Genomic DNA, 25,862 nt, shown 5'->3' on the forward strand with positions numbered 1-25,862 from the left:
ATTTATCTCCTCAGAAGAGCTCTTTTTAAAAACTACTGTACAAAATTATACAAAATCGGCACAGGAAATACCTCTCATAATTAAGTTAATTCTATAATGTTCTATGAACTTGTACTAAAGAATGCGATAGTGGAGCTTGGAGTACAAAACTGCAAAAGTAAGCAAGTAGAAAGAAAAAAAAAAAAACAAGAAATAATGATGAAATATACCTTTTCAATTTGTTTTTGTTTATTCAGTTCTTTTTGTTGTTTCTCTTTGACTCTATCTATTTCTTTTTGCTTTTCTGATGCTTTTCGATCCTAAAGGGTAAAAATATAAATAAAGTAAGTAACAACAGCCCAAGATGTTTGATACACTACCAATTTATATGAGTTCGCTCAAAACTGTTATACCACTGTTTTCATTATTCTTCTTTGAAAGGACTGGTATGTTTGTTAAAGGTAGCAAGCCAAATCCTATCTTGAATATTGTTCCACAGCAGACATTGGTCAAGGTCTTTTTATCTCAGGTTTAAATTCTAGAAAACAAATCCCTTAAAATACACTACAATAGTATTACTGCATCTATAAGCATCTTGCAGAATATATTCTATCACATATATTAAATATATTCTCTCCCTTCCACTCACAAGTACCCCTTGCCACAAAAAGATTCTTACCAGTTCTGCATGAAAAGCTATCTGTTTTGCCAGTCCAACAGAGTCACAAATCTAAACACAAAACAGATTGGAAATAATCAAAAAGACTCTAATAAAAATGCCTTTAAAATTAAGCCAGATTCCCAAATTAGATATGATAGCACATTAAAGCACTTGCAGGTACCTTCAGACTGTCAGGTTTAACTGTTTTTCAGTACACAAGCAAAATACCCTCCCATAGAAATCCCTTAGACAGCTTCAATGGATCTAACATCTTGGAACCCACGTCAGGTTCAAAACTGATACAAGTATAACCATCACCAATACCTTTTCCCCTTCATTATTTGATTCAAATATATAGCAGATGGAAGCTTGGCGGCTCTCAACTCTCCCTCCTGAAGTTCTAAGCACAAATCCAAAAAGGCGCTTATTCTCCTGGTGCGTAGCATACAAGACTACATTGGGCAAAGGAAACTGCCAAAAAGGATCAAACATGGAGATATTAAAACTGGTTCCAAATATTTTCTATATGAGGTTTCAATACACTGCACATTAATTACTTCAATATCATAAATGCACAACCACACCAGAAGAAGTTACAACCTGACCAAACGTAATTACGAAACATGAACAGTAGATTAGAGGGGAAGGATTAAATTATTCAAAAGACAGGAAAACTTCTAAAAACACACTCCATGTAAGAAAAGGGGACCACATTTGCAATGCGATTCAGTCATCTTTCTAAATCTGAATACACTCCTTTTCCTCTTCAAAGAGACATCATTCATACAAATGACATTTGTGACTAAGCTGTCAATATTTGGTCCCAGGTAAAGGCACTACTTCTCCAAAACCTTTACTGCAGTAAATTCAGCTCTCCTCAATTATTATAAGCAAGAAAAAAAGAAAAAAAAAGAACCAAAAAACCACCACAACAAAATGAACAAACCACGTATCGTCATTATTTTGTTACAATAAAACTATTTTGCATTCTCATTCCTAAAAGAGGGTGGACTTAGAAATTTCAAATGTATCTTTTTAAGACTTACCAAAGGGTGAGTTTTTAAATTCTGAAGGCCACTACTACAACTGTTATAAACGGATAGGATGAGTTTTTCCTAACCTTAAATATACACATTTAGAATACTGGACATACACTCAGTTGATATATCTCACCTGTAAAAGCTTACAGCTTTGGGGCAGTTTTGAACTTAATGCCACAAAGGTAAAGAAAGAAAAAAGCACTACTTGAAATATCACGACATTTTCACATGCTTAGGATTTTTTTGTATGGAAATGAAAGTAATTCAGAGTCCCTGAAAAACTGAATGTTTTTAAAAGAAGACCCAAAGAAATTAAATGACAGACCATATATTGTGCATAAAGAAAAAGGGGGGGACCGGACACGACAGTTTTGAAATATGAAAAAGACAGACTGCTATTACTGAAGAATTAAGCTGGGCTTATTCAATATCCTGGGAAGGATTCCACTTACTTCTTTTAAGTGCAATAAAGAACTAGGAAAAAAACCCCAGAAACTACAACACTCTCAATGCAATTATGCATTAAAAAACAAAAACCCAAAACAAAACCAAAAATACCAAATAGTAAGCAAACCCTTTTGGACTTCAGAATTAATTTGACTCCAACCTTAATGTTACCTCTCTGCTAACAATATAAATGTTTATAATCGAACACATTGTTAAAATATAATATTCTGTTTTCCTAAGATTTTACCCTATCAAATTGGGGGGGGGTGTGGTAGTTTCAAAAGCCTATTTGACCTATTGAAATCACTCCCCTTAAACCTGATTTGCTAGTGTTTTTCTGTCTGCTTTTAAATGTATGCATTAGTCTCCTAATTTCAGCATAAATTTGCCTGGAAATCTCATGCTGTCAGTGATTTTTGCTAACATCTAATAATAATATTTTTAAAGTAGAAGAATTACATTGCTGGGTATTTATCTTAAAATGTAAAGTTACTTACTCGTAGTCTTGTAACTTGTGTCTGTGGATCAATTAACCTAAAAAATTGTTTTTAAAAACAAACCAGAAAGTAAATTTTACCAAAGTGAAAGAAGATCATTCTGTAAATAAACATCAGTAGAAGTCAGGAAGCAAACTTACTTTAAACAGTCACAAGTGACTAATAAATGTGATTCTGTCATCCTGAAAATGTTGTGGATGGCACGAGCTGCTAGTATTTGACGCATTGTTTCATAAACAACATCTGCACTTTCATCAGACTTCACCTCCATAGAGCCAAGAAATCTTACAATAAATAACTGATGAAGAATGGAATCTAAGACAAAGAAAAGTACTGAAAAAGTGAACTCCACTTTGGGTTTTCCATTCAAAACCAAAGATGGATTGCAGTCAGGAAAACTCCAAACTTCTAATAACTTTGAAAGAGATCGCTCATACTTACGAATTAGAGGTACAATTACTAAACAGCAAGTCACACATCTTTTCATTTGGTTTAATGAATACAAAAGATGCAATGAATTATTTCTAAAACAGACTTTCAGACAGTAGCCAGATTTAACTCAACTTGTTTAATACATTGCTAATGTAACTAAGCATTCTAAAACTGGTGTTAAATTAGAAGAGAGAAGCTATAGATGAAAATAGAAAAATAAATTTCAAATTCTATTTTTTATTTTGCATTGAAATAAAATTTTTGTTTTACCTTCTGTTTCAGATTTTAGGCCTCCAGATTCACCGAAAGGATTTGTGCGTCTATTAAAAAATGAAAACATTAAACCAGGAGTCAGATTACAAGAACGACTAATGACTAATGTAGTAGTCTCATGCTGCATCAAATAAGAACATGTAATGATTTCACAGACTTGTAATCTGGAAGAATAACATATGATAAATCATAAGGACAAGCAATGTAATCAGGAGTTAGACATAAATTGCTATATTTGAGGGCTCAAATAATGGAGAAAAACACCAGATATCATTATCCTATTGCTGCCATAGAGAGTTTTGTTCACATGGTATTTTTTTATATTTGAATTAAGCCCAAGTCAAAACCTTGTTAATATTTGAAAAGGTATAGTTTTAGGGGATGAAATTTCACAGAACAGCTTCAGGAAGTACAGCCAAAAGCTAGTCCTTTCAGTACTCCACAGGAGCACCACACTTCTCATCACTGTCTCAAGTTGTTGAATTACTTACTGAAGAGAAGTCACTGGTTTTGTTTCAAATGCAGCTTTCTGAAAACATCACTGAGGTTTTACTCCTAGAGGGTCAAGAGAAATGTGGCTATTTCTGGCTCTCAAAGGCAGAATTGCTATCAGTTACAATGAAAAGTGAAAATACTCTAGGCTTCCAAGTCTACATTTTTCAAAAGCAGTAAAGCAAAAGAGTATGAGGACTGGGGAAATTTTATTTAAAACTTCTAAAAAGGAAAAAACCCTTTCCCTTTGGCTAACTGGTAGCTGAAAAGCTATTGTCAAGGGTTCAATAAACTTCACATTAGGTTTTATAGGGGAGTAATGAAGGTGTCACCTCTGAATAATTAGTGTTCTAAAAGCAAATTTCAGAACTAAGAGAAAAAAAATATGTCAATGTCTCTTGTTCAGTTACACGTCATACTGACTGCCAGTTTTATTTTATCAGTGAAAACTTTTAACTAAGAGATGTCTAGTTTAAAGTAATAAAAATGTTCTAGATTGAACTCTGAAGTCAAGATTGCATTGCTGCAATGTTTACATAACATGGACTCGATCAAGAATCATCCCATTAAATGCTGACCTGTGTAAATACACTAAAGGGAAATTCTTTCTATTAGCATCTTTTATTGCTCAGACTTCTTGTCATTTAAGATTAGACTGGAACAATAAATGCAAAATCTCACAGGATCTCTCAAAAGGCAAAAATAAAATTTAAATATATGTCATCAGTATCAGAAACTAAGGAAAGTTTTTTTTTTAAATAATTAATACTTCTAAAGTAGCAGGTTGCCTATCTGTACAAACATTGCAGTTCTTTATTGACAGTGAAGGTTAATTGAAAATACTGAGCACAACTCTATCATTTCTGCTATGAAAAATATGATTTTCTAGAACGGAATTATAACTGATGACATGAATTTAGCTGCAGTATTAACCTTTCCACTTCCTGGAATACAGTTCAAGTCTATTTTAAGTCAATATGTTCTTAAGGATCTAGTTAGCCAACTGATTATCCTGCTATACCAAACAACAACAAAGAGAAATCGGTCAAAAAAAAAAAAAAAAGAAAAAAGAATTGAATATATGTAATTTTAACTCTTATGTATCTGTGAGGTGCAACTAAAAATTCAAATACTTTTCTAGAGGGCAGGGAGATACAACACATTATTGTGACTAGAGTCACTTAAATTAGTTTTCAGGTTTTTGGCTTTTGTTGTTGTTGTTAAGAGCAGCTGGATCTGCAAATATGATTTCTTAATATCTGAATTCTGTACATATAGTTCCAGAAATGCAGTGCAGATTTACAGGCTTTTATTATTATTTTTGAATGGGAAGTTTACAAAAAACCAAGTAGGAGAAAATGTTTTTATAATTTGGGAAGAACTCTTAGACAATTTTAACTTGTCTGTATATGAGATTACTCTAGAAGCCTAGATCATTTTCACTCACCTGTCAGGTTAAGCAGAGTGTCATCGTATGCCATCATCACCTGGAGGCAGGGCTACCAAATTTCTCTTGAGTTTCCAAGAGGAAATAACCCAAGCTGCTGGGTGAGCAAGCAATAGGAAAGGAAAATACTTTGTGAAACCAAAAGATTAAAATAAATCAATAAATAAAAGCATTAGCTGTTAAAGCAAGAAAAGATGCTGCTAAATAGAAAACTACACCTTGAATCTAGTGCATGTAATTAAGCCATTTTTTACAAGTCTATTTAACAATTTAAAAAACTGTTTTGCTTCGCTGGCCACTGCAAATTTTTTGACACGAGTCAGGGTAAAAGCAATGTGTGTTTTGGAGCTGTAGCCTAAACAAGGTTTTTTTGTTTGTTTCTTTGTTTTTAAATTAATAACATTAACTTTAGGAATGTTTTTCCTTCTCTCTACATTTCCTACCTGCCCGACTGCCCTGAAGATTTTGCTTGACCAGGCAGATCTTCACTAACCGGAGATATTATGTCAAATTGTATAGGAGTATCAGGGGCAACAAGTGAATCCAAGGAAAGTGCCGATAAAGCTGCTGATTCGGATCCCAGTGACCCTGTGCTGCTAGTACGAGCTGCAGGAGGACGAGATTGTCTAAAAGAAAACAAAAAATCAAAATGAAGGTATCTTAGTTTCAGATTGGTTGATAAAAAATTAAACCACATGGGAGACCAATAGAATATTCCAAAATATTGGATGTAAAACAAAACAAAAATAAAAACCTGAAGAAGATCAGGGTATAGTAAACAAAAATGGAGTCTACATTCCTAGTTACTACTTGCATTAACAATTGCATCAGATTGTATTATATCTCATATACGATTATATATTGATGTTAGAACAATCTGAGGTCTCCTTCCAGGAGTTGGACACGTTAAGAAAAATCTCATTACCAGACATATGAGGCAACCAACAAAACTGAGTAGTCAGCTGGAAATCTGGCTTATTGTAACAATGGTAACATGCTAAACAATAACAATGTTAAAAATAACAATAACAGTAACAATGCTAAACAATGCTAAAAGGTGAGTTCAAGAAATTTTCCTCTAGCCTATCAAAGATTTAGTTCTGAACATTGAAAGTTTTGTTGTTTGTTTTTTTTTTTCCTGGAACTTTATCCAGGATTCTCTTTATAGATGCTCTTCAAATGACCTATAGTTCATTAACTTACACAGTTGGCCGCATGCTCTCATGCCTCTGCTGAAAGGAAGGAGATGGAGTAACAGCCTCCAGAGCTGACTGATTCACACGTGCAGCAATTTCCTGCAATACAGAGATGGGAAAAAATAACTGAAAACATTTTCCTCAAAATAAGCTTTACGATTTTAGTTTTATTTATATGCAATTGACAGAAATGATAAACTCAACCCCTTGTGAGAATCTTGCACTCCTAAATTTTCATTAGCATAGTTGTAGTATTTTCTTCTAACTTGCAACACATTTCCTGCTGTTCACTTTCAGAATTTAAATGAATGCACTTGCCTTATAATATTGTGAATGTTAATAAAAGCCAGCAATAGAGAAAAGTCCCAATGATAAGTCTGACAAAAATAACCAAATGTAGCCAGGAAGAAAAAGAAAAATCTCATTTGAGAAATGCAGTCCTCAAATACTAACTAAAAAACAGGAAGATTCAAAAGTCTGCACTTGAAATTTGGGAACACTTAAATGTTTCTGAAAAACCAAGACACGAACAACTATCAAGTAAGGATTACATTAACAATGTTATTTCAGCAAATAATGGACCATTTACAGTCGAAGAATTCCATTTTAATCTTTCATTGAAGTCACTAATTCTGAAGTGTCAGTATTTAATGTTGATGGCTTCACTTCATGCAGTAAAGCCAATAGCGAAAGTCCTTGAGGAAAGAGGATTTTGGGAGAGGAAAGGTACAGGAGACAAAACAATGAAGAAGCAACATTTTGTGTGAGCATATGACTCAGAAAATGAGAATGACTATAAAGCCATTGGGAAGTGAGGAGAAGGCAGTAACAACGAGGTGTAAATGCACACACCTTCGCTGATGAAAGGGAGCTGCACCTGTTTATGCCAGGACTAAACAGAACCCCAGCTGTATATTCATCAGAACATGTGCTTTAGGTAACTGAGCTCTGCACTAAAACTAAAATACAGGATCCTGAAGATGTCAAAAAGTTTAAGAAATATAAAAGTCACATATTTTTAATGCCTTCTATACAAGCATTTAAATGAAGGAGACAATGGACTATATGCTTTCATACCATGAAAAGCTTATAATTAGACATGTAGGAAGTACTGAGCTTAATTCTATGCTATCCAATTAGATCCAGTTGATCTCTTTTTAATTTTGCGCATATCTACATCTTAACATATTACTGATACTATAAATTTTAGTAAAGTTACCTCAGGGTTTTCACTTAGATATATCTGTTTAGATATGTTGTTTATGGTGCATATCCACTGAAAAAGAGAGAGAGAAAAAAAAAAGAAAAAAAATTAATTTTTCATAGTTTTTTTTAACAAACTTGATTAAATACATGAGTTGGCTAGTTTCAGCACTTTTTCCACTTTCTTTGTAACTTCAGGGAGCCAAACCAGTATTCTGCACACCCAGCTTGTCATTAAATTCACTACTATGTGCATACTGCACCTTACAGTATCAGATTTTACTCAAAAAAACTATTTTAGTCACACTAAAGATCAAAACTAAAGCAAGCTTAAATCACGACTCTAAGGAATTAAAAAAAAAATCGTGATTCTCTGTACTCCGTTATTCTGTGACTGCAGATGACATTGTTTCCTCAAGACAATATAAAGATTCCATCTGCATTTTGTGGAATTTGCCCATTTCTTGTATCTGTAAGCTAGAATCTATTTTCTCCCTGTGCTAGGGAAAACCGTCTGCTCCTGCTCCTTGCTTTTCAACTTTTCTCTGAAGGAGAAAACTAACTGGATTATATGCATACTACCGGTGCTGCTCCACTGAACCCCAGCTTGTGGTTAGGGTTGTCACCTGAGCTATCTAAAAGACAGCACAGCAGCTGCAGCCCAGAAAATCACAAATTTGAGCTACTAAAGCTGACTATAAATTCCCTTCCTCCAGTGAGGCATCTGAGGGCAAATGTTTCAGAGTTACGCTATTAGACAACCTCAACAGAGCAAATGAACCAGAGCCAACCTGACACAGCCCAGCTAAAAACCTTAGAAATAGCATAAAAGGTCATTTTGTATCAATTTAACATTGAAGAGTGCAGAGGAATTCGAATGCAGGCTGAAAGTACCATATTTTTTATATTTCCTTATCCAGCTGCTTGCCCAAACATATTTTAAATCAACAGTGCTTTTAAAAGATTTTCTTTTCCATCCCGTCCCTTATTGAAAAGTCTATATTGAATAATAATGCAAATTGACATACCTTTTTAATTAACAAATACTTTATAACACTTACAAATCTGTTCCTTTGTTTCTGGACAAATCTGACTGTATTCATAGACTATGAATGCAATGAATCTATCAGTTTGGCCCATCTGTGCAAGCCTTCGGAAAGCTGTAAAAAGCTGTCCAAATAAAACATAAATTCTAATAACTAGAACCTTCTTTGTTAGACCAATACAAGGCTATAATATTAGGCTATTATTTGCAAAAAATGCAGAGAAACTTTTTAGTTTCACCTCTAGAGAAAGTTAAAAAAAGTAGGGAAAAGATATCCCTGCTGGTTGGGTTTTTTCCCATTTCCTTTTCCCCATCAATATTTGCTACAACATATAAGTTTGCTGACCTAGTATTTGAATACTGACATTTCTCAGCTGGTATTCATCCACTGCACAGGTAAGTAAATGTCCATCACCAGACTCAGCAGCCATTTGGAATCAACAATCACAAGCAGCTTTGAAAGCAGTCCAAAAGCAAATTATTTCACATTTCTTGATTCAACTTGTTCATGAAGTATAAACATGTTTCCGATCATGAATTAAGGGCAGAAAAACAGTTTTTCCTCATTTCTCAGATAATGCCTGTATCATTATCTGTGTCCTAAACTAAGACTTCCTTTATTTTCCATTCCTGACGCGCAGGTAGGAAGAAAGAAGGTTAGGAAAGCATGAACAGGCAGAAGGAGAAGCAGCATTTGTCAAGATTCCATTACTGCTAGCTATTTTGCTGTGGGTTTTTTCCCCCCTGCCCCACCTTTCTTTCTTCCATAATACTGAAAAGGACTTGGTGGCAATCAGAACTGCATTTTTTTCTCTAGGATTTAAACACAGTAATATTTTGTCAGACTTCCTGAAACCTGTCGTTATGGATTGAATGAGTTAAAAGTTCACTGCTTACCACCTAAAGAACATAAAATGAGCATTCCAACTATTGTTACGAATGTATTCCTTCTGCGCAACAGAAAATCATTGGACTTCATGCGAACCTCCTATAAGCTTACCTCTTCATAATCTTTTTTACTCTCTGCCTGTAAGATTGAAGACCTGGAAGAGGAGAATGGAAAAGATTATTGTGTCTATTTAAAACGCCTCACAAATACATTCAGACAGGAAACTCCATTTTCATGTTTATACACTGCACAATGAATTAAGAAAGGCTGAAGATTCCGTGTATGTGCTGAGTACAGTCAACATTTAATTGAGGGGGGGAATCTATGTTTTCATTTCAACTGAAAATAGAAAAGGAACAAAATTCTAATTGTGGCCATGTAATATTTAAGCACTCACAAAATGCAATAATACACGATTGTAAACTGATTATGGTAATTTTATTCTGAAATACCACTCAGCTACATTACAGAGCTTATAAACAAAACCCCAGACATTACAAAGTTTAAAAGACATCCCAGATTTTGCTTCTAAATACCCCTAAAATCTATCAAGCTATAATCTGGCCAAAGGTAGACCATCTTTCTTTTCTTAATTAGTGAGTCCAGTATTACTTACACATAACAGTAATATAAGAATACTTACTTTTTGCCGTCAAAAGACGTTATCTGAAAACAGTACCGTCTGTCTTCACAGTCCACAGCCATTACAGAACAATTGTCTATATCCATGACAAGTCCCCCAGCTACATCACCTCTTGCCTGACTCATCAGATTTCCACCTTGAGTGAAGTAAAACTGTCTCTCCCAACTGGAAGATACCAGCCCTGTCTTACTAAAAGATAAAAAGAGGTTCTTGGTTAAATTAGGAGTTCAGCTGAGCTGAAAATCACTTGGAATAAACCATCTCGACACTTAAGAAAACTTTTTTCCTTGTTTAATGTTTTAGGTTAGTTTTACAGCTAAACTAGTCTCTTTCCTTCTGTTGTTTTTTTCATGCTAAACCTATTGTTGGGCAAAGCATACATAAAATAATAATAATTGCTTTCTTAAATTATGTGTAACAATTTAGAATAAAAAGGCGTAAATACTTCAGTTTCGATGATCAGCTTTTATGGTATTGTTTTACACAATATGCATATTCAAATAATACGCATTATCAATATAATTGATAAGACCTCTGGACTCTGCACTTATATTGTTAAGACTAAGTTTTGAAAAACTTTGTGTTAAGAATTAGCTTAGTCACATAAGATACTACAATTTTCCAAGTATTTTGTACCATTCAACAAGATTTCAACAAAATTTTGCTTAGAGCGTGTTGGTTTTTTGGGTTTTGGGTTTTTTTCTTTTTTCCCAGAATAACAGAAGAGGAACAATCTAAACCCAAAAATCAATAATACTTGCAGTTTAGCCTCCCTTTTTGTTCAGATACTCTCTTCAATATTAATTGCTGCAACTGTGTTCTACTACAGAAATTCATGCCTCATTCAGTGAGTGTGTTACTTTAACTGTTGTTGTAAAATCTTTAAAAATTCCTTGGAGCTTATTATATAAATTACAGAAAAAATCTGAGTGTTACGACTTATTTTTAATAGCTATAAAATCAGCTGCTAGACCTTAATAAAATAGAGTAACAACTCCCTCTAGTGGACAAAAGACTACCTCATGAAATTGAGAAGGCTGTTCAAAGTGTATTTCGGTTAACAGAGAATGTTTTGCTTTGTATATCTCAAGCTGGTCATATTTTATTAGTAATTTGAATCCCAAAGCTTTAACAGATACTTACAGAACAATCCTGATAGCTGCAATCTTGTTGTTTTCCAATTACAATCCAGTGACATTACACTCTCATAAACTTTTTTTTTGATGCGAAAATTCAGGCAAAATTAGACTAAAATCAGGATAACTATGTTTTGCACCTAAATGACACTATGTCAGTGTAACAATGAAATTAATACTATTTAAGTGAAGGAGTCCAAAGAAAGAAACAGAATAGCTCCTATGTGACTTACTCAACTAAGTATGTAAAATCAGCATAGCTAACTTCAAAAAAATATTGCATACTTCAGCTTTCCTTTCCCAAAATTAAATATTCTGGAATTTTTAAGTAACAAGCTAGTCTTACTTTCTTGCATTGAGATAGCCAGCCTTCCGTGTTAGATTTCTATGAACAGGAAATTTCGTAGGATCAGGATCAGGCAAATACAGTGGATCACTAGCTACTTCCAAGTCCTCTATAGTTTGTTGCATGTTTTCTACTTCGCACTCCATTTCCCTGCGAACGCTAAGGTAAATAATGTGTTATTAACAAAGATAGTTTATTAATAAGTAGAAAAAATAATTGTCTTGATAATAGTTCAAAATTCAACAAAAACAACTTACTTCTGTACACTTGTGCCAATATTGGTCAAAAATTCTTCCAATTGCTCAGTAAGATTCTCTGAACCCATTTTAAAAAAACTTATCTTTAAAAAAATAAAAGAGGAGGAAAAGGGAGAATTTAGTAATTAATAAAACTACATTAACAATTAACAGATGAAACCATAGGAGGTTAAGTTTCTCAGAGAAATCTCTCTTCATCCCTCATTCGCACCAAAGCCTCTCAATAAAAGGAGCAGAATGCATGTTTTTGTCTGCAAGTGAAGGTTGATGCTGACATTGCAGTGGGATTTAATTGTGTCAAGAGGAAGTGCAGAGTCACCTGGAGGAAATACAGAAATATGCAAAAACTGCCCTGGCAAAGAAACCAGGTTTGATCTTTTAGTGATCCCCAGGTCTCTCTATAATTTTTCAAGCCCCCCAGTCTGCTATGTTGTGTTATGGGAGGGGTTATTTGGGGGGTATAGGAGGGGAAACCTGTGAGGACTTGTCCCGGGCCATCCTCTAACTGTGGGCCCTGGCAAGGGGAACTGACAATATATATCTTAAAAACAGTGTACTCCATATTGGTCCAGAAAAACTGCCACATCTAAATTGAGTTTAGCCATACGAAATCTCAGAACAGGAAGCCATGGGGCGTGGCCCCGCCCTTCCCATCCTTAGATTCAGCAAAAACCTGCACCTGAACAACAGGTTGCACCATCTACTTTGTTACAGAAAACATTTAGAGCTTAGTTCTTAAATACAAACTGCGAAGTTTCAAAAAGAAGCAAGAGTTCTTCTTGGTCTTGGAAAGCCTTCAGACAGTATGTAGAAGGTAATTTCTACTTGGGACACTTGGCAGTGCCAGATGCTGGAAAGTTTGGCTTTTTTTCTTTTTAAAATCAACATACTAATGACATACTTCTGAAAATACAAATTAAGTCTCTCCAAAGAACTTTTTCATAGTTGTATTTTCTATTGCACTCATCCTCAAATAAACAATCATGACCTCATTTATATTAAACAAAACCAAGCCAGAATGATTTTTAGCATTCCAGTTTTTCCACACCCTCGATTGAAAACAGCAGTGATGTGACTTTGATGATTATCTCATTTCAGAATAGCTGCCACAGGAAAGAGTTTAACAGTCCCCACATTACTTTCTAAGAAGGTACGCTTCCACGCGGACTTGCATGCATGAAAGTTTTAATCAGCTATTCCCAGTAGTGATCCAGTGGAAAAAAGTATCCAGCAATGAAAATTTAGGCAGTGCATTAAATTTAGCCATCTGGGTTTTGGGGTAGAATTAGACCTTCATATTTGTCACCGAGACTTTCCTAAAAGATTCTCCAATGGGAGTGAGGGCATGTCATGATAAGATTCATATACTGAGTGGGAAATGCTAGCTAATAACAGTGTTCATGGCAGCAGCTATGACAGCTACAGGGATGAGGATGGGATATGTCTTTTTCTCCATTTGTTTCCTTTGATTGCAAAAGAGGTCTGGCAATGGATTTCAGTACATCAACCTTCAAGAAGTACTTTTACATCTTCTTTCAGACTTACAGCTTTCAGAATCTGAAATTACCTGAGCTTGCATGTATCCTAGCAAAGGTTCTAGCATAGCAATTTTCTTTTTGTACTGAAGAGTATTTAATGCACAGAAATAATGCATCATAGTCTGATGCTGTTTTTTCCTGGAAGTATATACATCTTCTGTAACTTCAGCCTTGATCTAAAGAGACACAGATAGGGGGAGGGGGAAAAAGGAATGTTTGAGACTTGGTACTCATCACATGCTTCTGAACAGCTTTATAGCCAGCATGGAAAAAACAACACGGTAATGTTCTACCCTCTATCATCAGCAATCGCATATTTTACCCTACAATTCCGCTTCTCTAACTTATACATGAGAGATACATGAAAAACAAATACAGCATTCTTTTCTCCCTGAAAAATGTGGTTATTTCTTTACAAAAATAAATTGAATATAGTATCACAACCTTCATCTTAGAGCATTTTCAGTGTTACAAGACAGGCATGTATTGGGGAAACCTGCTTTTCTATACTGAAGCAAACTGTCTAGACTGCTAAAACATAAACTATCAACCTTCAGGTTGAATCTGCCATACACTGTCTTCCATGATAAATATATATATTAAATGAAAATTATTTCTTCTCTAAAAATCTTTATTTTAAGTATTTTGTTTTACGAACCTTTTCATTTTCCCTTCTTTTTGACAACCGACTGTATCTGGTAATGGCAGCATCATGGTCTAAGCAATCAAGAGAGAATTTATGATCATTTTGATAAATTAATGACTTATGAAACAGAGCAGAAAACATTTTATATCACTGTGTGTTGCACAGCCAGCTGAATGCAAAGTTCTGTCATACTAAAACCTTTAAGAATTGTTCTTGCTTGTTTATAATTACTTCACTGACACAAATACTTGGGTTGAAGAGAAATTCTAACCAGATGCAAACATGGCCAAATTGTTACAAATTTCCCTAAACATCTAATATTCTTCAAAGACAGAAACTTCCTATAAGTAGAGACAACTTTCCATTACGAAAACCTGTATCTAACCTTGCTTGTGTCGAAAGCAATGAAGCAATTTACATTAAGAGAAGCAGAATCTGTACTTAATCCTTACCTAAAGAGTATGTTCTCTACAAGGATATAGTAGAGCTAGTTCAAAAAGTAACTTCTGACAATAAGGAAGAGAACTATCAAACTAATTAATTGTTTATTAATCGAGTCCTGACTTTAAGAAGTGAGCTAGCACCTTACTATTTTTAGTAATTTTGGTAGCATAATCCTAAATTATTTAATAACTATATATACCTTTAAAGTATTGTAAAAAAGACTAATACTGTCAATTTGCCTTAACACTTCGGTACACAAAGCAGTGATTTTACAAGTGAACCAAGGAAAGCTGGGTGCCTAAATATCACTGAAAAAAATTACACCTTAATTAGTCACTTTAAGCCGTGCAAGTGTCTTCACTAGTTTTCTGAGTAAATCATCTACAATAACACTGTCGTCTTGAAATATCTATAACATTAAGTATTTTACACTTACCATTGCTTGCAATTTGGAAAACTTCTTTTAGAGTTAATATCTCTACAAAACAACATATCACAATTTAAATAGGTTGTTATTAACATAACATTTATATATTACAGTTTCTCATGCAATGTTTCACTACTGAACAGTTGTAGCATACTTGTACCATACTGAATTACCAGCATAGGCACTATGTGGCCAAGAAAGTCTGCTCCTACTTAGGGCCTGAGTATCATTTATGTGGCTATCCGTTTTACCAAAAAAGATACTGTATTGTAATAAGTTAAGGAAGAACTTCTTTTGAAAAGACTTTGAAAGAGATCGTCAATACAAATGCATCACCTATAGTTCTGGTCAGAGTTCTGGTCTGAGTTGGGGAAGTGGAAGTACCAGAGATGGGGAAGTATCACTGGATCAAAGGAAAGCCCCAAAGACATTGTGATTCCTCCTACCTAAAATTAGTCATGGTCTAGATGGTTATTTAGTCCCGCTGTGTCAGAAAACAGAAAACAGTACAATACTTAGCGCTTGTTCTGATCTTGATTGTGGTTTTGTGTCATATTACGACATAAACAAGCAGAGAGCTATGTTCAACTTTATGGTAAAGCAAAGATAAAAAAGCATGGAAAAGCTTTACATAAAGTGCCTACGAAGCCCGTAAAGAAGTATGGTATCATTAAATACTACATCAGTTGGTGGTTAAAAACTTCCAGTGGGAAAATTTAATTTGCGATTATTGCCTCAGGGATGCTTCTTCAGTAAATATTAACAGGAGATTTTTCCAGGTTCTGAGGAGTAATATTAGCCTTGAGATACTCATGTTCCCTTGCTCAAAAAGTATAATCTATTTAATCCATAATTTTGCAAGAAACTATTGCCAAAGAAGTATTTTCCAAGATTCATAAAGAGCTAGAAAACTTACGGAAGAGTTGTAATTTTTATTTCAGTTTAGACTTAAAACGTTCATATGTTAGGTATACCCACTCTAGGATGTTCACATTAGGGATTTAAGTTATTTTAGTTTTAGCTCTTACAATTTATATTTTAAGTCCATTTGCCACACCAGTCTATTCACTTTAGCATCTCAAGTAAAATCTATCATAATCGGACACATTATATATTGTTTTAGACCAGGCAGAATAAGATACAACTGTTACAAAAATAAGAAGTTGGAAGCATCTTATGCCTGCACATAAAAAGCCACCTATATTACCAGCAGGGTTGAAGAACCACCTTAGTAAATCTTAATAATATAATAAATACTACAACTTTGGCACTTTGCCTTTAATCCAGCCATTATACTGATGTCATGGTATTATAATATATACAAATATTTCCTGAAGATGCAAATTATCTGAAAATTATTCTTTCCTAATGTTTACAGTAACTGCAAAATTTTAATCTTGAATAGAAGGTAAGTGCTTCCATAATATAAGTAATATTTTTGTTGAAACAGTAATAGTGTTAAGTTCTTCAACTGTAATACTGTCATGACCAGAAATAACTTACATTTTTTAAAAAATTGGGAGGTGCATACTTTTGAGAGCTGAAAAGTAAGTGGCATATTCTATTTAGTGAAACAAGAACTATGGAAATTAAATGCTACATTTTTGTTATTGCTCCTGCTGATAAAAACAGTATTTGTTCGAGCACTCTACCTTTTAGATCCCTTTCTTTAAACTGGGTAATAGGAAACATCATTGCATCCGCAAGTTGAGTTGAAAGTACTGCGTGGCAAGAGCTGAGCTATAAAAGACAAGAGAAAGAGGGAAATTTTAGGAAAACAGTGTGAGATAAAATAAAATAGAATAAAATAAAACAAAATAAAATAAAATAAAATAAAATAATAGGTTGACACATACAAAAGATGACATGTACAACTCAAACATAATTTCGCACATTCGAATTTTTGCAGCTATTCCTTTCTAGGTTCCTGATCTCATCACTAGCTTTTTATAGAAGACCTTTAGAGTTTAGTGTTTGCCCCTACTTTTCCAACTTTATTCCAAGTTACTGGATCATGTCAGAAGATGGCCTCATACATTCTGATGACTAAGCAATTTATTTCTCCAGTTTCCCTCCAGCTATATCACAACCCATCTTCTGCAGGTTACAGAGGTAGAACAAATGTGTTCCTCCTCCCAAAATGCTGTTTAAGTAGTGTTAAAAGTGAGGAGAGGGATCACAGAAAAAATCCTGATTCAGATCTTAATGGTGCTAAGTTATCTTTCAGAAGAGTCTCTAATACAGACAGTAGGAGGTTCTTTTGTCAGTCAGGTATCTGAAATCAGGCGATACAAATACCCTCATGAAAAACAGTTTCTAACTGCCATTCTGTAATGTTTTTTGGCTGTATCTGCAGTAAGTTAAACTACATTCTTTCTCAACAACATGTCCTCATTTTGCTGAATTGATTCTTTATCTTCAGGTTATATAACTTTAAATATATGCTGCAATATACAATTAAGTGTTAACTTATTGACAAATGAAAGCCATTTCTGTACCTCCTATCTTAAAAAAGGCTGGAATATTAAGCAAGTTAAAGTCTATACATGACAACATTAGCAAAGTAAGTGAAACAAATACAAGTACTTGCCTCATCTATCACTTTTGCAAATTGCTGTAAAGTGGAAGTCATAACTTCATCATCTCCCCCTAGTGGAAAACGCTAAAAGAAAATAAAAGGAGGCATGTTGTTTGCAGTGTCTTCTGCTGTTCACACAACTGTATTAATCATGTCTATGAATGCATTGGGCATTCCATTATTTTAAAATATTACACAGTTAAGATACACTGAAGCACTTCTTTATTGTCCTGTGAAGAAGGAATATTTTGGAGGGGGGAAAAAGTAATAAACAATTCTCATTATTAAAAAAAATGAATTTTTAAAATAGATTAATTAATCTAATTAATAGATTTTATTAAAAAAATCATGAAAGATTATTTGACATCTTGACATCTACGAAGATTTTTATCCAGCTTTGCAAATTGTTTTAAAATTATCAGAAATTAAGCAATATTTGGTGTGCATCTTAAACTTCCAGCTCTTAAGTTATGTGATTATGTGAAATTTTTAAATCATCTTTTAAATAAAGAGTTTATTCTATAATGCCTTGATGGAGGCATGGTCACAACTGAAAAAAGAAATAATCCAGTTAAAACATTATTTGTGTATTTTTAAGCTAATCTTCTGACTGGGAAAAAAGCAGTCCAAAGGAGACAAATCAGAAAAATAAGTTAAAAGGTCCAATGCTAATTTAATTCTTTTAATTCACAGCAGCTGTATATAAAACACTTGGAAATATACAAAACCCCAACTTCTTTATTAAAAATTTTGAGCACCTCCTTCCAGCTTGTTAGGTTCCCCCTCCTTCTTCTCAATGAAGGTAACAAACTGTAACTGAAATAAGGATATTTGGTGTATATTTTGATATCTGTAACTGCTAACGAATAAGAATATAATGCCCTAATTGGTTCTTCTAATCTGAAGCTAGTTCTTTTCATTTTGATTTTGCAAAAACTATGTTTCTGCTAGAAAACGGCAGAAACAGTGCAATTCATTAAATAGCTGTGTCATTAAAGTCAATTTGGTATTGTATCAACAATGTTAAAACAATTCAAATGACAGTACTGCAGCTACTTTAAAAAAAAAAAAAAAGCAGAAATAATTTAATTCCTGCTACAATTCGGACTGTGCACAGACATCTTAAGCAGCATTTCCAGCCTGTCATTAGGAATGCAAGACTTTTTTTTTTTTGAAAAAGACACTCTAAATCTCTGTTTCTCCATCTCTTCCTAATGGGACTACTGTAGGTATGAATACTCACTCCTCTTTTGGATCAGCATCATTGTGGTTTTGATCCTATCTGCATTACACCTATTGGTTAGTAACAATTAGTGAAGGAAAAATAAAGTGTCATCTCACTCCTCTAGAAAGAGTCACCAAACCAAAATAATTCATAAATAGTACTTTTTCCAGTTCATCTCATTAGGTGGTGAATGAGGATAGGGAGCGCCAGCCTCCTTAAAAGGAGTGACTTGTTGTTTTTAACACGCATCTCAGAAAAGGGGTCCCAGCAGCATAGCTACAAATAGGAAACCCTTCATAGTACAGGCTACCAGCGGAGAAAGTTATGGATTCCACAATCCACGCTTTCAGAGATGGAATTATTCTCACAATAAGAGTGAATTATGGTTGTTAAATGGAGACTGCTATGCAATTTCTTCTCTTTGTTACTAGTAAAATTGAAGCACTTAACAGTAAACAGGTTTATAAAACAAAACCAAAACCCCACCACCACCCTAAGCAACCTTCAAAACACTGATCCAAAAGTAAAATATTCCAGAACTTACTAATATTCATTATGGTAAGAGGAACTTCATTCTGTTTTAGTTGGAAGAACTAATATGAAGACAGTAGATTCTTTTGGCAAAGATTCGAGCCACCAACTACAGCAGTTCATTTTGTCTGGACCAAACCTAAATACATTCTACATTGTGCTCTGGGAGATGAAAGACTACAAAAATACATAGTCCTAACCACACAAAGACAACAATGATTTACACAGTACCTGTTTCTCATATTCCTTCAGAAGCTTTGAAGTCAGATGAGTCGCTGCACTTAATTCATTCTGATTTAAAAAAAAAAAAAATCAACAAAACCCCCAGTTTGTTACTTTTTGATTTAAATTAATACTAAAAAAATCACATATTTGAAGAGGAAACTATTACAGACATGGAATTTAAAATTTGACTACAGATTTTCAGAAAACCTAAGCATCCTGCCTTTCCATTTCTCCAACATTATTGAGAGTTACAGATAATCACTGTTTACAAATACCAAGTTCACAGCCTGTACTATGTGCACTGATTTCTGTATTTTTCATGTTACACAGTGCATATTTGCATTTAATTATTTCAAATTAGCTGCCCTAGTTACTGAGTATTAGGAATTTGTTACCTGTAAGGAAAGATTGCAATGAACACCAGTACTACCTGGTTACAAACTGCTTTGTACTTGTACACAGACAGGACCTAATTAGCAGATTCATGGTATGGAACAACTTCATCTTGAAGGAGAAGTATAGAAATTAAAAGCTAAATAGAAAGGCAGTAAAATGAAACTACATAGCAGCAAACCTACAATAAACACACTAGTCATTAAAGTAAAACCAACAGTAAAATATGAAAAGCAAGAGCAACAAATCAGTAAAAAGGTCAAACAGTTCAAGTATATACAAATTAAAAATACAGCCATAAACTCAATTGTTCAGAAAAACACACAAAATAGATTCTGCCTTTAGCATAAAAGTGCAGTTACTTATAGATGATGAGTGAAACATGAATATATTGTGGATAAAAAAAAATCTCCCACTTGGTACTAAGATCATGATGGGAAACATTTTAGAAACACTTGGGAAATACAATAAAACTACTAGAAGACCAGAAAATCTTTTTACTTGTCATAAATTCTGTTGCAAAAGAAATCACAAGAATTTAGTCTTTAACACTCCCTAACATACAGAAAAACAACCATTTAATTCTTATATTATTTCCATATTTAAAAATGTGGAAGTTTAAAAAAAATATTTCTTAGAATAATTTCAAAAAAAGCAAGAGACAAGCAAGAAATGTGGTTCAAAAGCTTTATGATGCATTCAAGAATTTCAGTAACACTACCTGTGCATCATATATTCTGTGCATGGCTTGAAATAACTGATTGATGTAATTGGAAATTGCAGCAGCATCTTCTTCAAATACTCCCAGCAAAGACCGGGTCTGTAAAAATGAAACAGCCAAAACACTAGCATGTCAAGTTAGCAAAGTAGTATTTAACTGTAACAGAATTTCAAAGTTAAATAGCATTGTTTCAGGTTTCATTACTGAGAAGTTTATAAACCCTCCAATACTGTTTGCAGGAATGATACATGTTGCACGTCAGAGAATCTTAAAGATATCCAAGCTCAGCCTCGCTCTTACTGTCAGCCTCTCTCCAGGTTAATACACTTGTATTAACCTTTTCAGAAAGGAAAGGACCAAGGGAGATAGATAAGTGTATAAAAAGTTGGAACTGTGGGCAACTACTGGACTCACTATGGTACATCCCTAAGGAAAAGGGTAAAGATGACTGGTATTAAATAGCACGCCATGTATACACATTTCTTGTGCAGTGAGATCAAAACAAAGGCTGTGGCATTCTGATACTATCCATCCTGCACGAAGACAGTTGCTGGCTGTGCTTGGACCTATAATTCACCTGTGCAATAACAGACAATTCTGTGATCAAAAGGCTGAGGAACTAAAAGCCAAACCAAACCAAAACAGTACAACCTACATCTTATTCTTAAGATACACGTTTCTCCCCCTCACAACTCCATGGTGAAAAGGAGTGAAAAGATCTGTCCTTTTGTCCTTACCCCAGCTTGTCTGTCAGTCTGTTCCTTAGCTGGTGTCACCCACAAGCTTGATGACTGTGCATCCTATTGCACTGCCTGCATCACTGATGAAGGTGCTTAACAGTATCCACCTCAAAATCAACCTCTTTATCACTGTCCACCTCCACCTATTAGACTTCAAAACACTGATCACTACTCTTTAAGCCCAACTATCCACCCAGTTTTTCCACCCAGGTTGCCGTCCATTCCTCTCCATTTTGGCCAGAAGGATGTTACCAGAGACTGTGTCAGAATCCTTGCTTAAGTCAAGGTAAATGACATGCACTGCTCTTCCCTGTGATGAAATGACTGACTCTGGATGAGAAGGCAATCAGGCTGCTCAGGCATAATTTGCCCTTAAGCTTAAATGAGATGCTGACTCAGCGTTCTTGCATCCTTTTTGCACTTGGATGCAATGTTACTCCTCACCACCAGGATATTGAACAGCTTCCTTCCACCACGACAAAAAGGGGGAAGAGCAGAGAATATATCTATAACTCTGCACAGGCTACATTTGATTTTCCTAATCTAAAATATTGGTTGGGATGCTTGGTAGAAAGAGGAGTATCACTTGCAAGACCCACAAAATAAACCCTTTAACTCTAGTAATGTTTTAGCAAGAGGACTGTGCTTTGTTTTTACGTTTACACTAAAATTAATGTCTAGACAGAAAATGGAAAGAATGGTAAATATATAACTGTTTTTTTCCCAAAAAATTATGCTTGTTAAACACTTGAAACTGGAAATTCTCTTTCTCTTGAAACTGGAAAAAAACATGTCTAAAGATAGACTGAAAATAGTCTTCCCTAGGCTAAATAACTGTAGTTTCCTCAAAGAGGAAGGGAAGGAACTTATGGGACCTGGGAAAAGAATGAAAGACTGACACAAGAAGTCTGGACATCAGGAAAATCTCTCTGATGAGATTAGTGAAAAGCACTGGATCGCACTGCATATGAATTCTGGAGGGTTTAGTATTAGGAGTTCTTGCTACGTCCAAGACTTGTCTTGAAATGACTTAGACTTTAGTCCATCTCCCCTTGAAGCACGGAGGTGTTTTTCAGCTACTTTTCTGATTTTCTGCTTTTAATGATAATCAAAGAGTACATATTAACCCTGTACACAGTATATTATTTGACCATTCTTTTGACATTAAATTCTTTTGTTTAACTTGAATTAGATGCCTGGTTGTCTCACAAATATGATCATATCATATAATGCCTACAAGATACTTAAATAAAAAAAAAATATAATCAAATAGCATCATCAACACAATAAATCACTTTAATGGTGGTTCTAGTTTATAAAACAAGTGGAAAAGGAGGGTGGAGGAGGAAAGAGTTGGAGAAGAACTCAAATGTTTGCCAGGTGTGGCAACATGTTGTGTCATCCTAATAGCTGTGACTCTCCCATTAAAGGAGACATAAATGAAAGAATGCAAAAGAAAAAATGACATAGTACCATAACCACTGAATTATATACTCATGACCTTCAAATCTGAACATTAATAAACCTGAACTTGTAATTTTAAAGGAATATAATGTAAGGTTTCTGGATTATGCTTACTCTTTAAAACTGAACACTGTAGAATAAAAGCATTTCTATGTTTTATTGTGAAAATATCAGTTATTGATGTCCAGACTTCAAACTGACATTGTATGATATTGATGGAAAGAAAATAACCTGAAACTGTAAACAAGTTATGGCAGACTATTGCTTAGCAAAAAATTAGAGGAATTGTTTACTCATGTTTCTAGTAAAACCTTGCATCATTTTGTATATTCTTTAAGATGCATTCATCCCATATATATGAGCAGGTACACTAGAAACTACCAGTGATAAGCTGCACAAAGAAACCACCTAGTTAAAAGTCAGTGAACTGTTAAGCATTCTATGTTATCATATGTATGGTAGTGTAAGTGACATGAGATAGAGCCTGCCCCATCAAGTCTCTTGGCTTTTTTATTGTGCAATGCTTCAGGAATGCAAATAAGTCTGACCAGAAACTCTCCCTAAATATATATATAAACACTGAGTATGTGTGTAATATATGTCCTAAGTTAATATTTAAATTGCACTGCTTTGCACAGCAAAAGACAATATAAACTTGGCATTTGGTTTATGTCTAAAAACATAGGGGTTAGATTTTTAGCCTGCGACAAGAGGAAATGAATGGGTTTTGCCATTTTAAAAAAGCTTTTCCTTCCCTCAGATGCAGAATAAGTTTGATATGATGTTTATATAGCTAAAGTTAGTGTCTGAAACATGTCTAAATGTGCAAAACTCCAGTCCATAGTTCAGCACTAAACAATGACCTAGGTTGATGATCTTTTTCAGTATTACAGCATGAACACATCAATCAGAAAGTTATGGCAACTCCTAAAGAAAGCAAGGTTTCTTCTTTCTTCAAGCAACATTTTTTGCCATTTTCATTGCACTGATTTCAAAATAACAGAAATGAACTAATGTAATAGAAGACTACAGAGTCCTAGTTATGTTCTTCTAAGAGATGGTTAACCAGAATTCACCTGAAATATTAGGTTGACTGAAAGATGTAAAATTTTGTACCTAAAATAGAAGATATTGGCAAATCTAATAGTTTAAGCACATCAAACTCATTTGGCTGAGATAGGCTTTGCTAGTCTGTATCACAAATAACCTCAAATGAAAGATTCTAGAATTTATCATTATGTTCCAACACGTAACTTTTTTGCATGTGCTTCCCAAATGACATTCCAGTCTTAAGTGCTTGGAAAAAAACCCCACTACATCCCACTTTTTAGGGATCCTAAGTTTATCTCACATTTGACATTTCCTATAAGTATGAATAGTTCTGACTTCCATATACTGCGAACAGATTCTCTCTCTCTTCAGGAGATAATTTTGTTAAATTACTATTATTATAACACTTTCAAAAATTTTTCTTCTTCATGAGAGTACATCAGGTTTAGTCTCTGGGCAGAGACCATATTACAAGCTAGATCTCATCTAACATCTCGTATTTGAGCTATATGGGGCACTGTCCTTTGGCAAGCAATGATACACTTTCTGCATGGCCATCTTCTGTTGCCTTTTCTAAGTTGTCCCTCCACTTGATTTAGATTTGTTAAAATGGTTGCCATTTTAGAGGTTAAAATTCCCTATTAAGCAAGTGAAAGTTTCTCTTCCGATGGTTGAGGAATCAAAACTACCAATGCATATGCTACTAATATAGGAAGTCTTGCTCATCTACATAAACAATGCCGCAAAACAAGGATCCTAATTCAAAAGGCTGCAATAAAAGAAAATATATTGTAAACTTTTCTTTTGCGTCTAGGAAGAGCAGTACAAAGTACTTGCTGTTGCAGCTGCCAGCAAGAGAAACCAGTGCAACTGAATAAAGCATTTCCTGCTTAGTAGTAGTATGAAAGAAATGCCAATGCAATATATGGCATCACTGACAAAGGTCAAGCAGCAGAAATGGAAGTGAAGATATCAGAGCAATTAAAGGCCTTTCAGCACCATGCGTTTCCCACCTACTCACAGCATTAACAACCGCCACGATAACCTCATCCGACAACTGTTTTTCATAGGTATCTATTAAACCTTAATGCGTTTTTAGTAAAACACAAAGATAAGGAAAATCGTCGTGAGAAGTGGCGACGGGTTTTGTCAACACGAGGTCTCCAAAATCAGTCATGAATGTAAATGCAGGGGTGGGGAAGTAAGGGAGTCAGCGCAAGCTACTACCCTGACGCCCGAAGCACAGTACCTCTGGAAAATCGCTACCGAGCTCGCTGCTTTATAAGCAGCTCATCAGCTCGCAGACACCCGAGAGGACGCGGTGATGCAAGCGGGAAGAAGGCGCCACGGAGACTGGGGCGACACCTCGCAGGGGGCACCGCCGAAGTTGACAGCCCGAGAGCCGCGGCTCCTGGCCCCAAGCCCCTGCCACGCCACACGGGCGAAGAGGGTGGGACGGCACCTGGCCATGCACGCAGCGTCCCTGCCCCTGCCGGGGCGGGTTTCCCCCTCTCTCCCGGCCGCCGCCGAGGCTCTCCAGCATCTGCCCGAGGGAATACGCGGGAAGGGCGCGAGAGAGGATCAGCGCTAGGCCCGGCGCCCACGGGTTGGGCCCGATCTGGCCTCCACCCACCGGGCTGCGCCTTGCCCCTCTTACCTGGGGGCTGTCTTCCAGCGTCTCCTCGATGGGGAGCTTGTCGATGCCGGGCATGGCGGCCGCCGGGGCTGACTCTGCGCCGCTGCAGCTCCTGCACCCCGCAGCACGCCCAGCTGACTGGACCCCTCCCCCTCCCGCCGGTCACCACACAGGCGCCCCCGCCCCGCTTCGCGCCGGATGTCCCGCCTCCCCCCGCTTGGCCTTTCTATTGGTTCTTCCACCCAACCTGCCCAGCTTGTT

General features: G+C 35.4%; 1 protein-coding gene across 2 annotated transcripts in view; it reads right to left on the bottom strand.

The window, feature by feature from the left end:
* Positions 1-25,812, bottom strand: part of APPL1 (adaptor protein, phosphotyrosine interacting with PH domain and leucine zipper 1) — a 31,757-nt gene extending 5,945 nt beyond the window's left edge. The window contains exons 1-21 of one of the 2 annotated variants that reach the window (XM_075159038.1): positions 25,623-25,812; positions 20,712-20,810; positions 19,604-19,663; positions 17,629-17,700; positions 16,691-16,778; positions 15,048-15,089; positions 14,180-14,238; positions 13,551-13,697; positions 11,984-12,066; positions 11,727-11,885; positions 10,245-10,433; positions 9,713-9,755; positions 7,684-7,740; positions 6,472-6,563; positions 5,712-5,894; positions 3,327-3,376; positions 2,765-2,939; positions 2,625-2,661; positions 965-1,111; positions 659-709; positions 210-299 (exon numbers count right to left, since the gene is read on the bottom strand). In XM_075159038.1, coding sequence (XP_075015139.1) covers positions 210-299; positions 659-709; positions 965-1,111; positions 2,625-2,661; positions 2,765-2,939; positions 3,327-3,376; positions 5,712-5,894; positions 6,472-6,563; positions 7,684-7,740; positions 9,713-9,755; positions 10,245-10,433; positions 11,727-11,885; positions 11,984-12,066; positions 13,551-13,697; positions 14,180-14,238; positions 15,048-15,089; positions 16,691-16,778; positions 17,629-17,700; positions 19,604-19,663; positions 20,712-20,810; positions 25,623-25,676 — 1,977 coding nt within the window. In that variant the 5' untranslated portion in view covers positions 25,677-25,812. Of the gene's footprint in view, positions 1-209; positions 300-658; positions 710-964; positions 1,112-2,624; positions 2,662-2,764; positions 2,940-3,326; positions 3,377-5,711; positions 5,895-6,471; positions 6,564-7,683; positions 7,741-9,712; positions 9,756-10,244; positions 10,434-11,726; positions 11,886-11,983; positions 12,067-13,550; positions 13,698-14,179; positions 14,239-15,047; positions 15,090-16,690; positions 16,779-17,628; positions 17,701-19,603; positions 19,664-20,711; positions 20,836-25,622 lie in introns of both variants that reach the window. The other variant, XM_075159040.1, reaches the window with a different exon arrangement.
* Between the last annotated feature and the right edge of the window lie 50 nt (positions 25,813-25,862).

The sequence above is a fragment of the Calonectris borealis genome, chromosome 10, assembly GCF_964195595.1.
Source record: "Calonectris borealis chromosome 10, bCalBor7.hap1.2, whole genome shotgun sequence".
Classification (NCBI taxonomy): domain Eukaryota; kingdom Metazoa; phylum Chordata; class Aves; order Procellariiformes; family Procellariidae; genus Calonectris; species Calonectris borealis.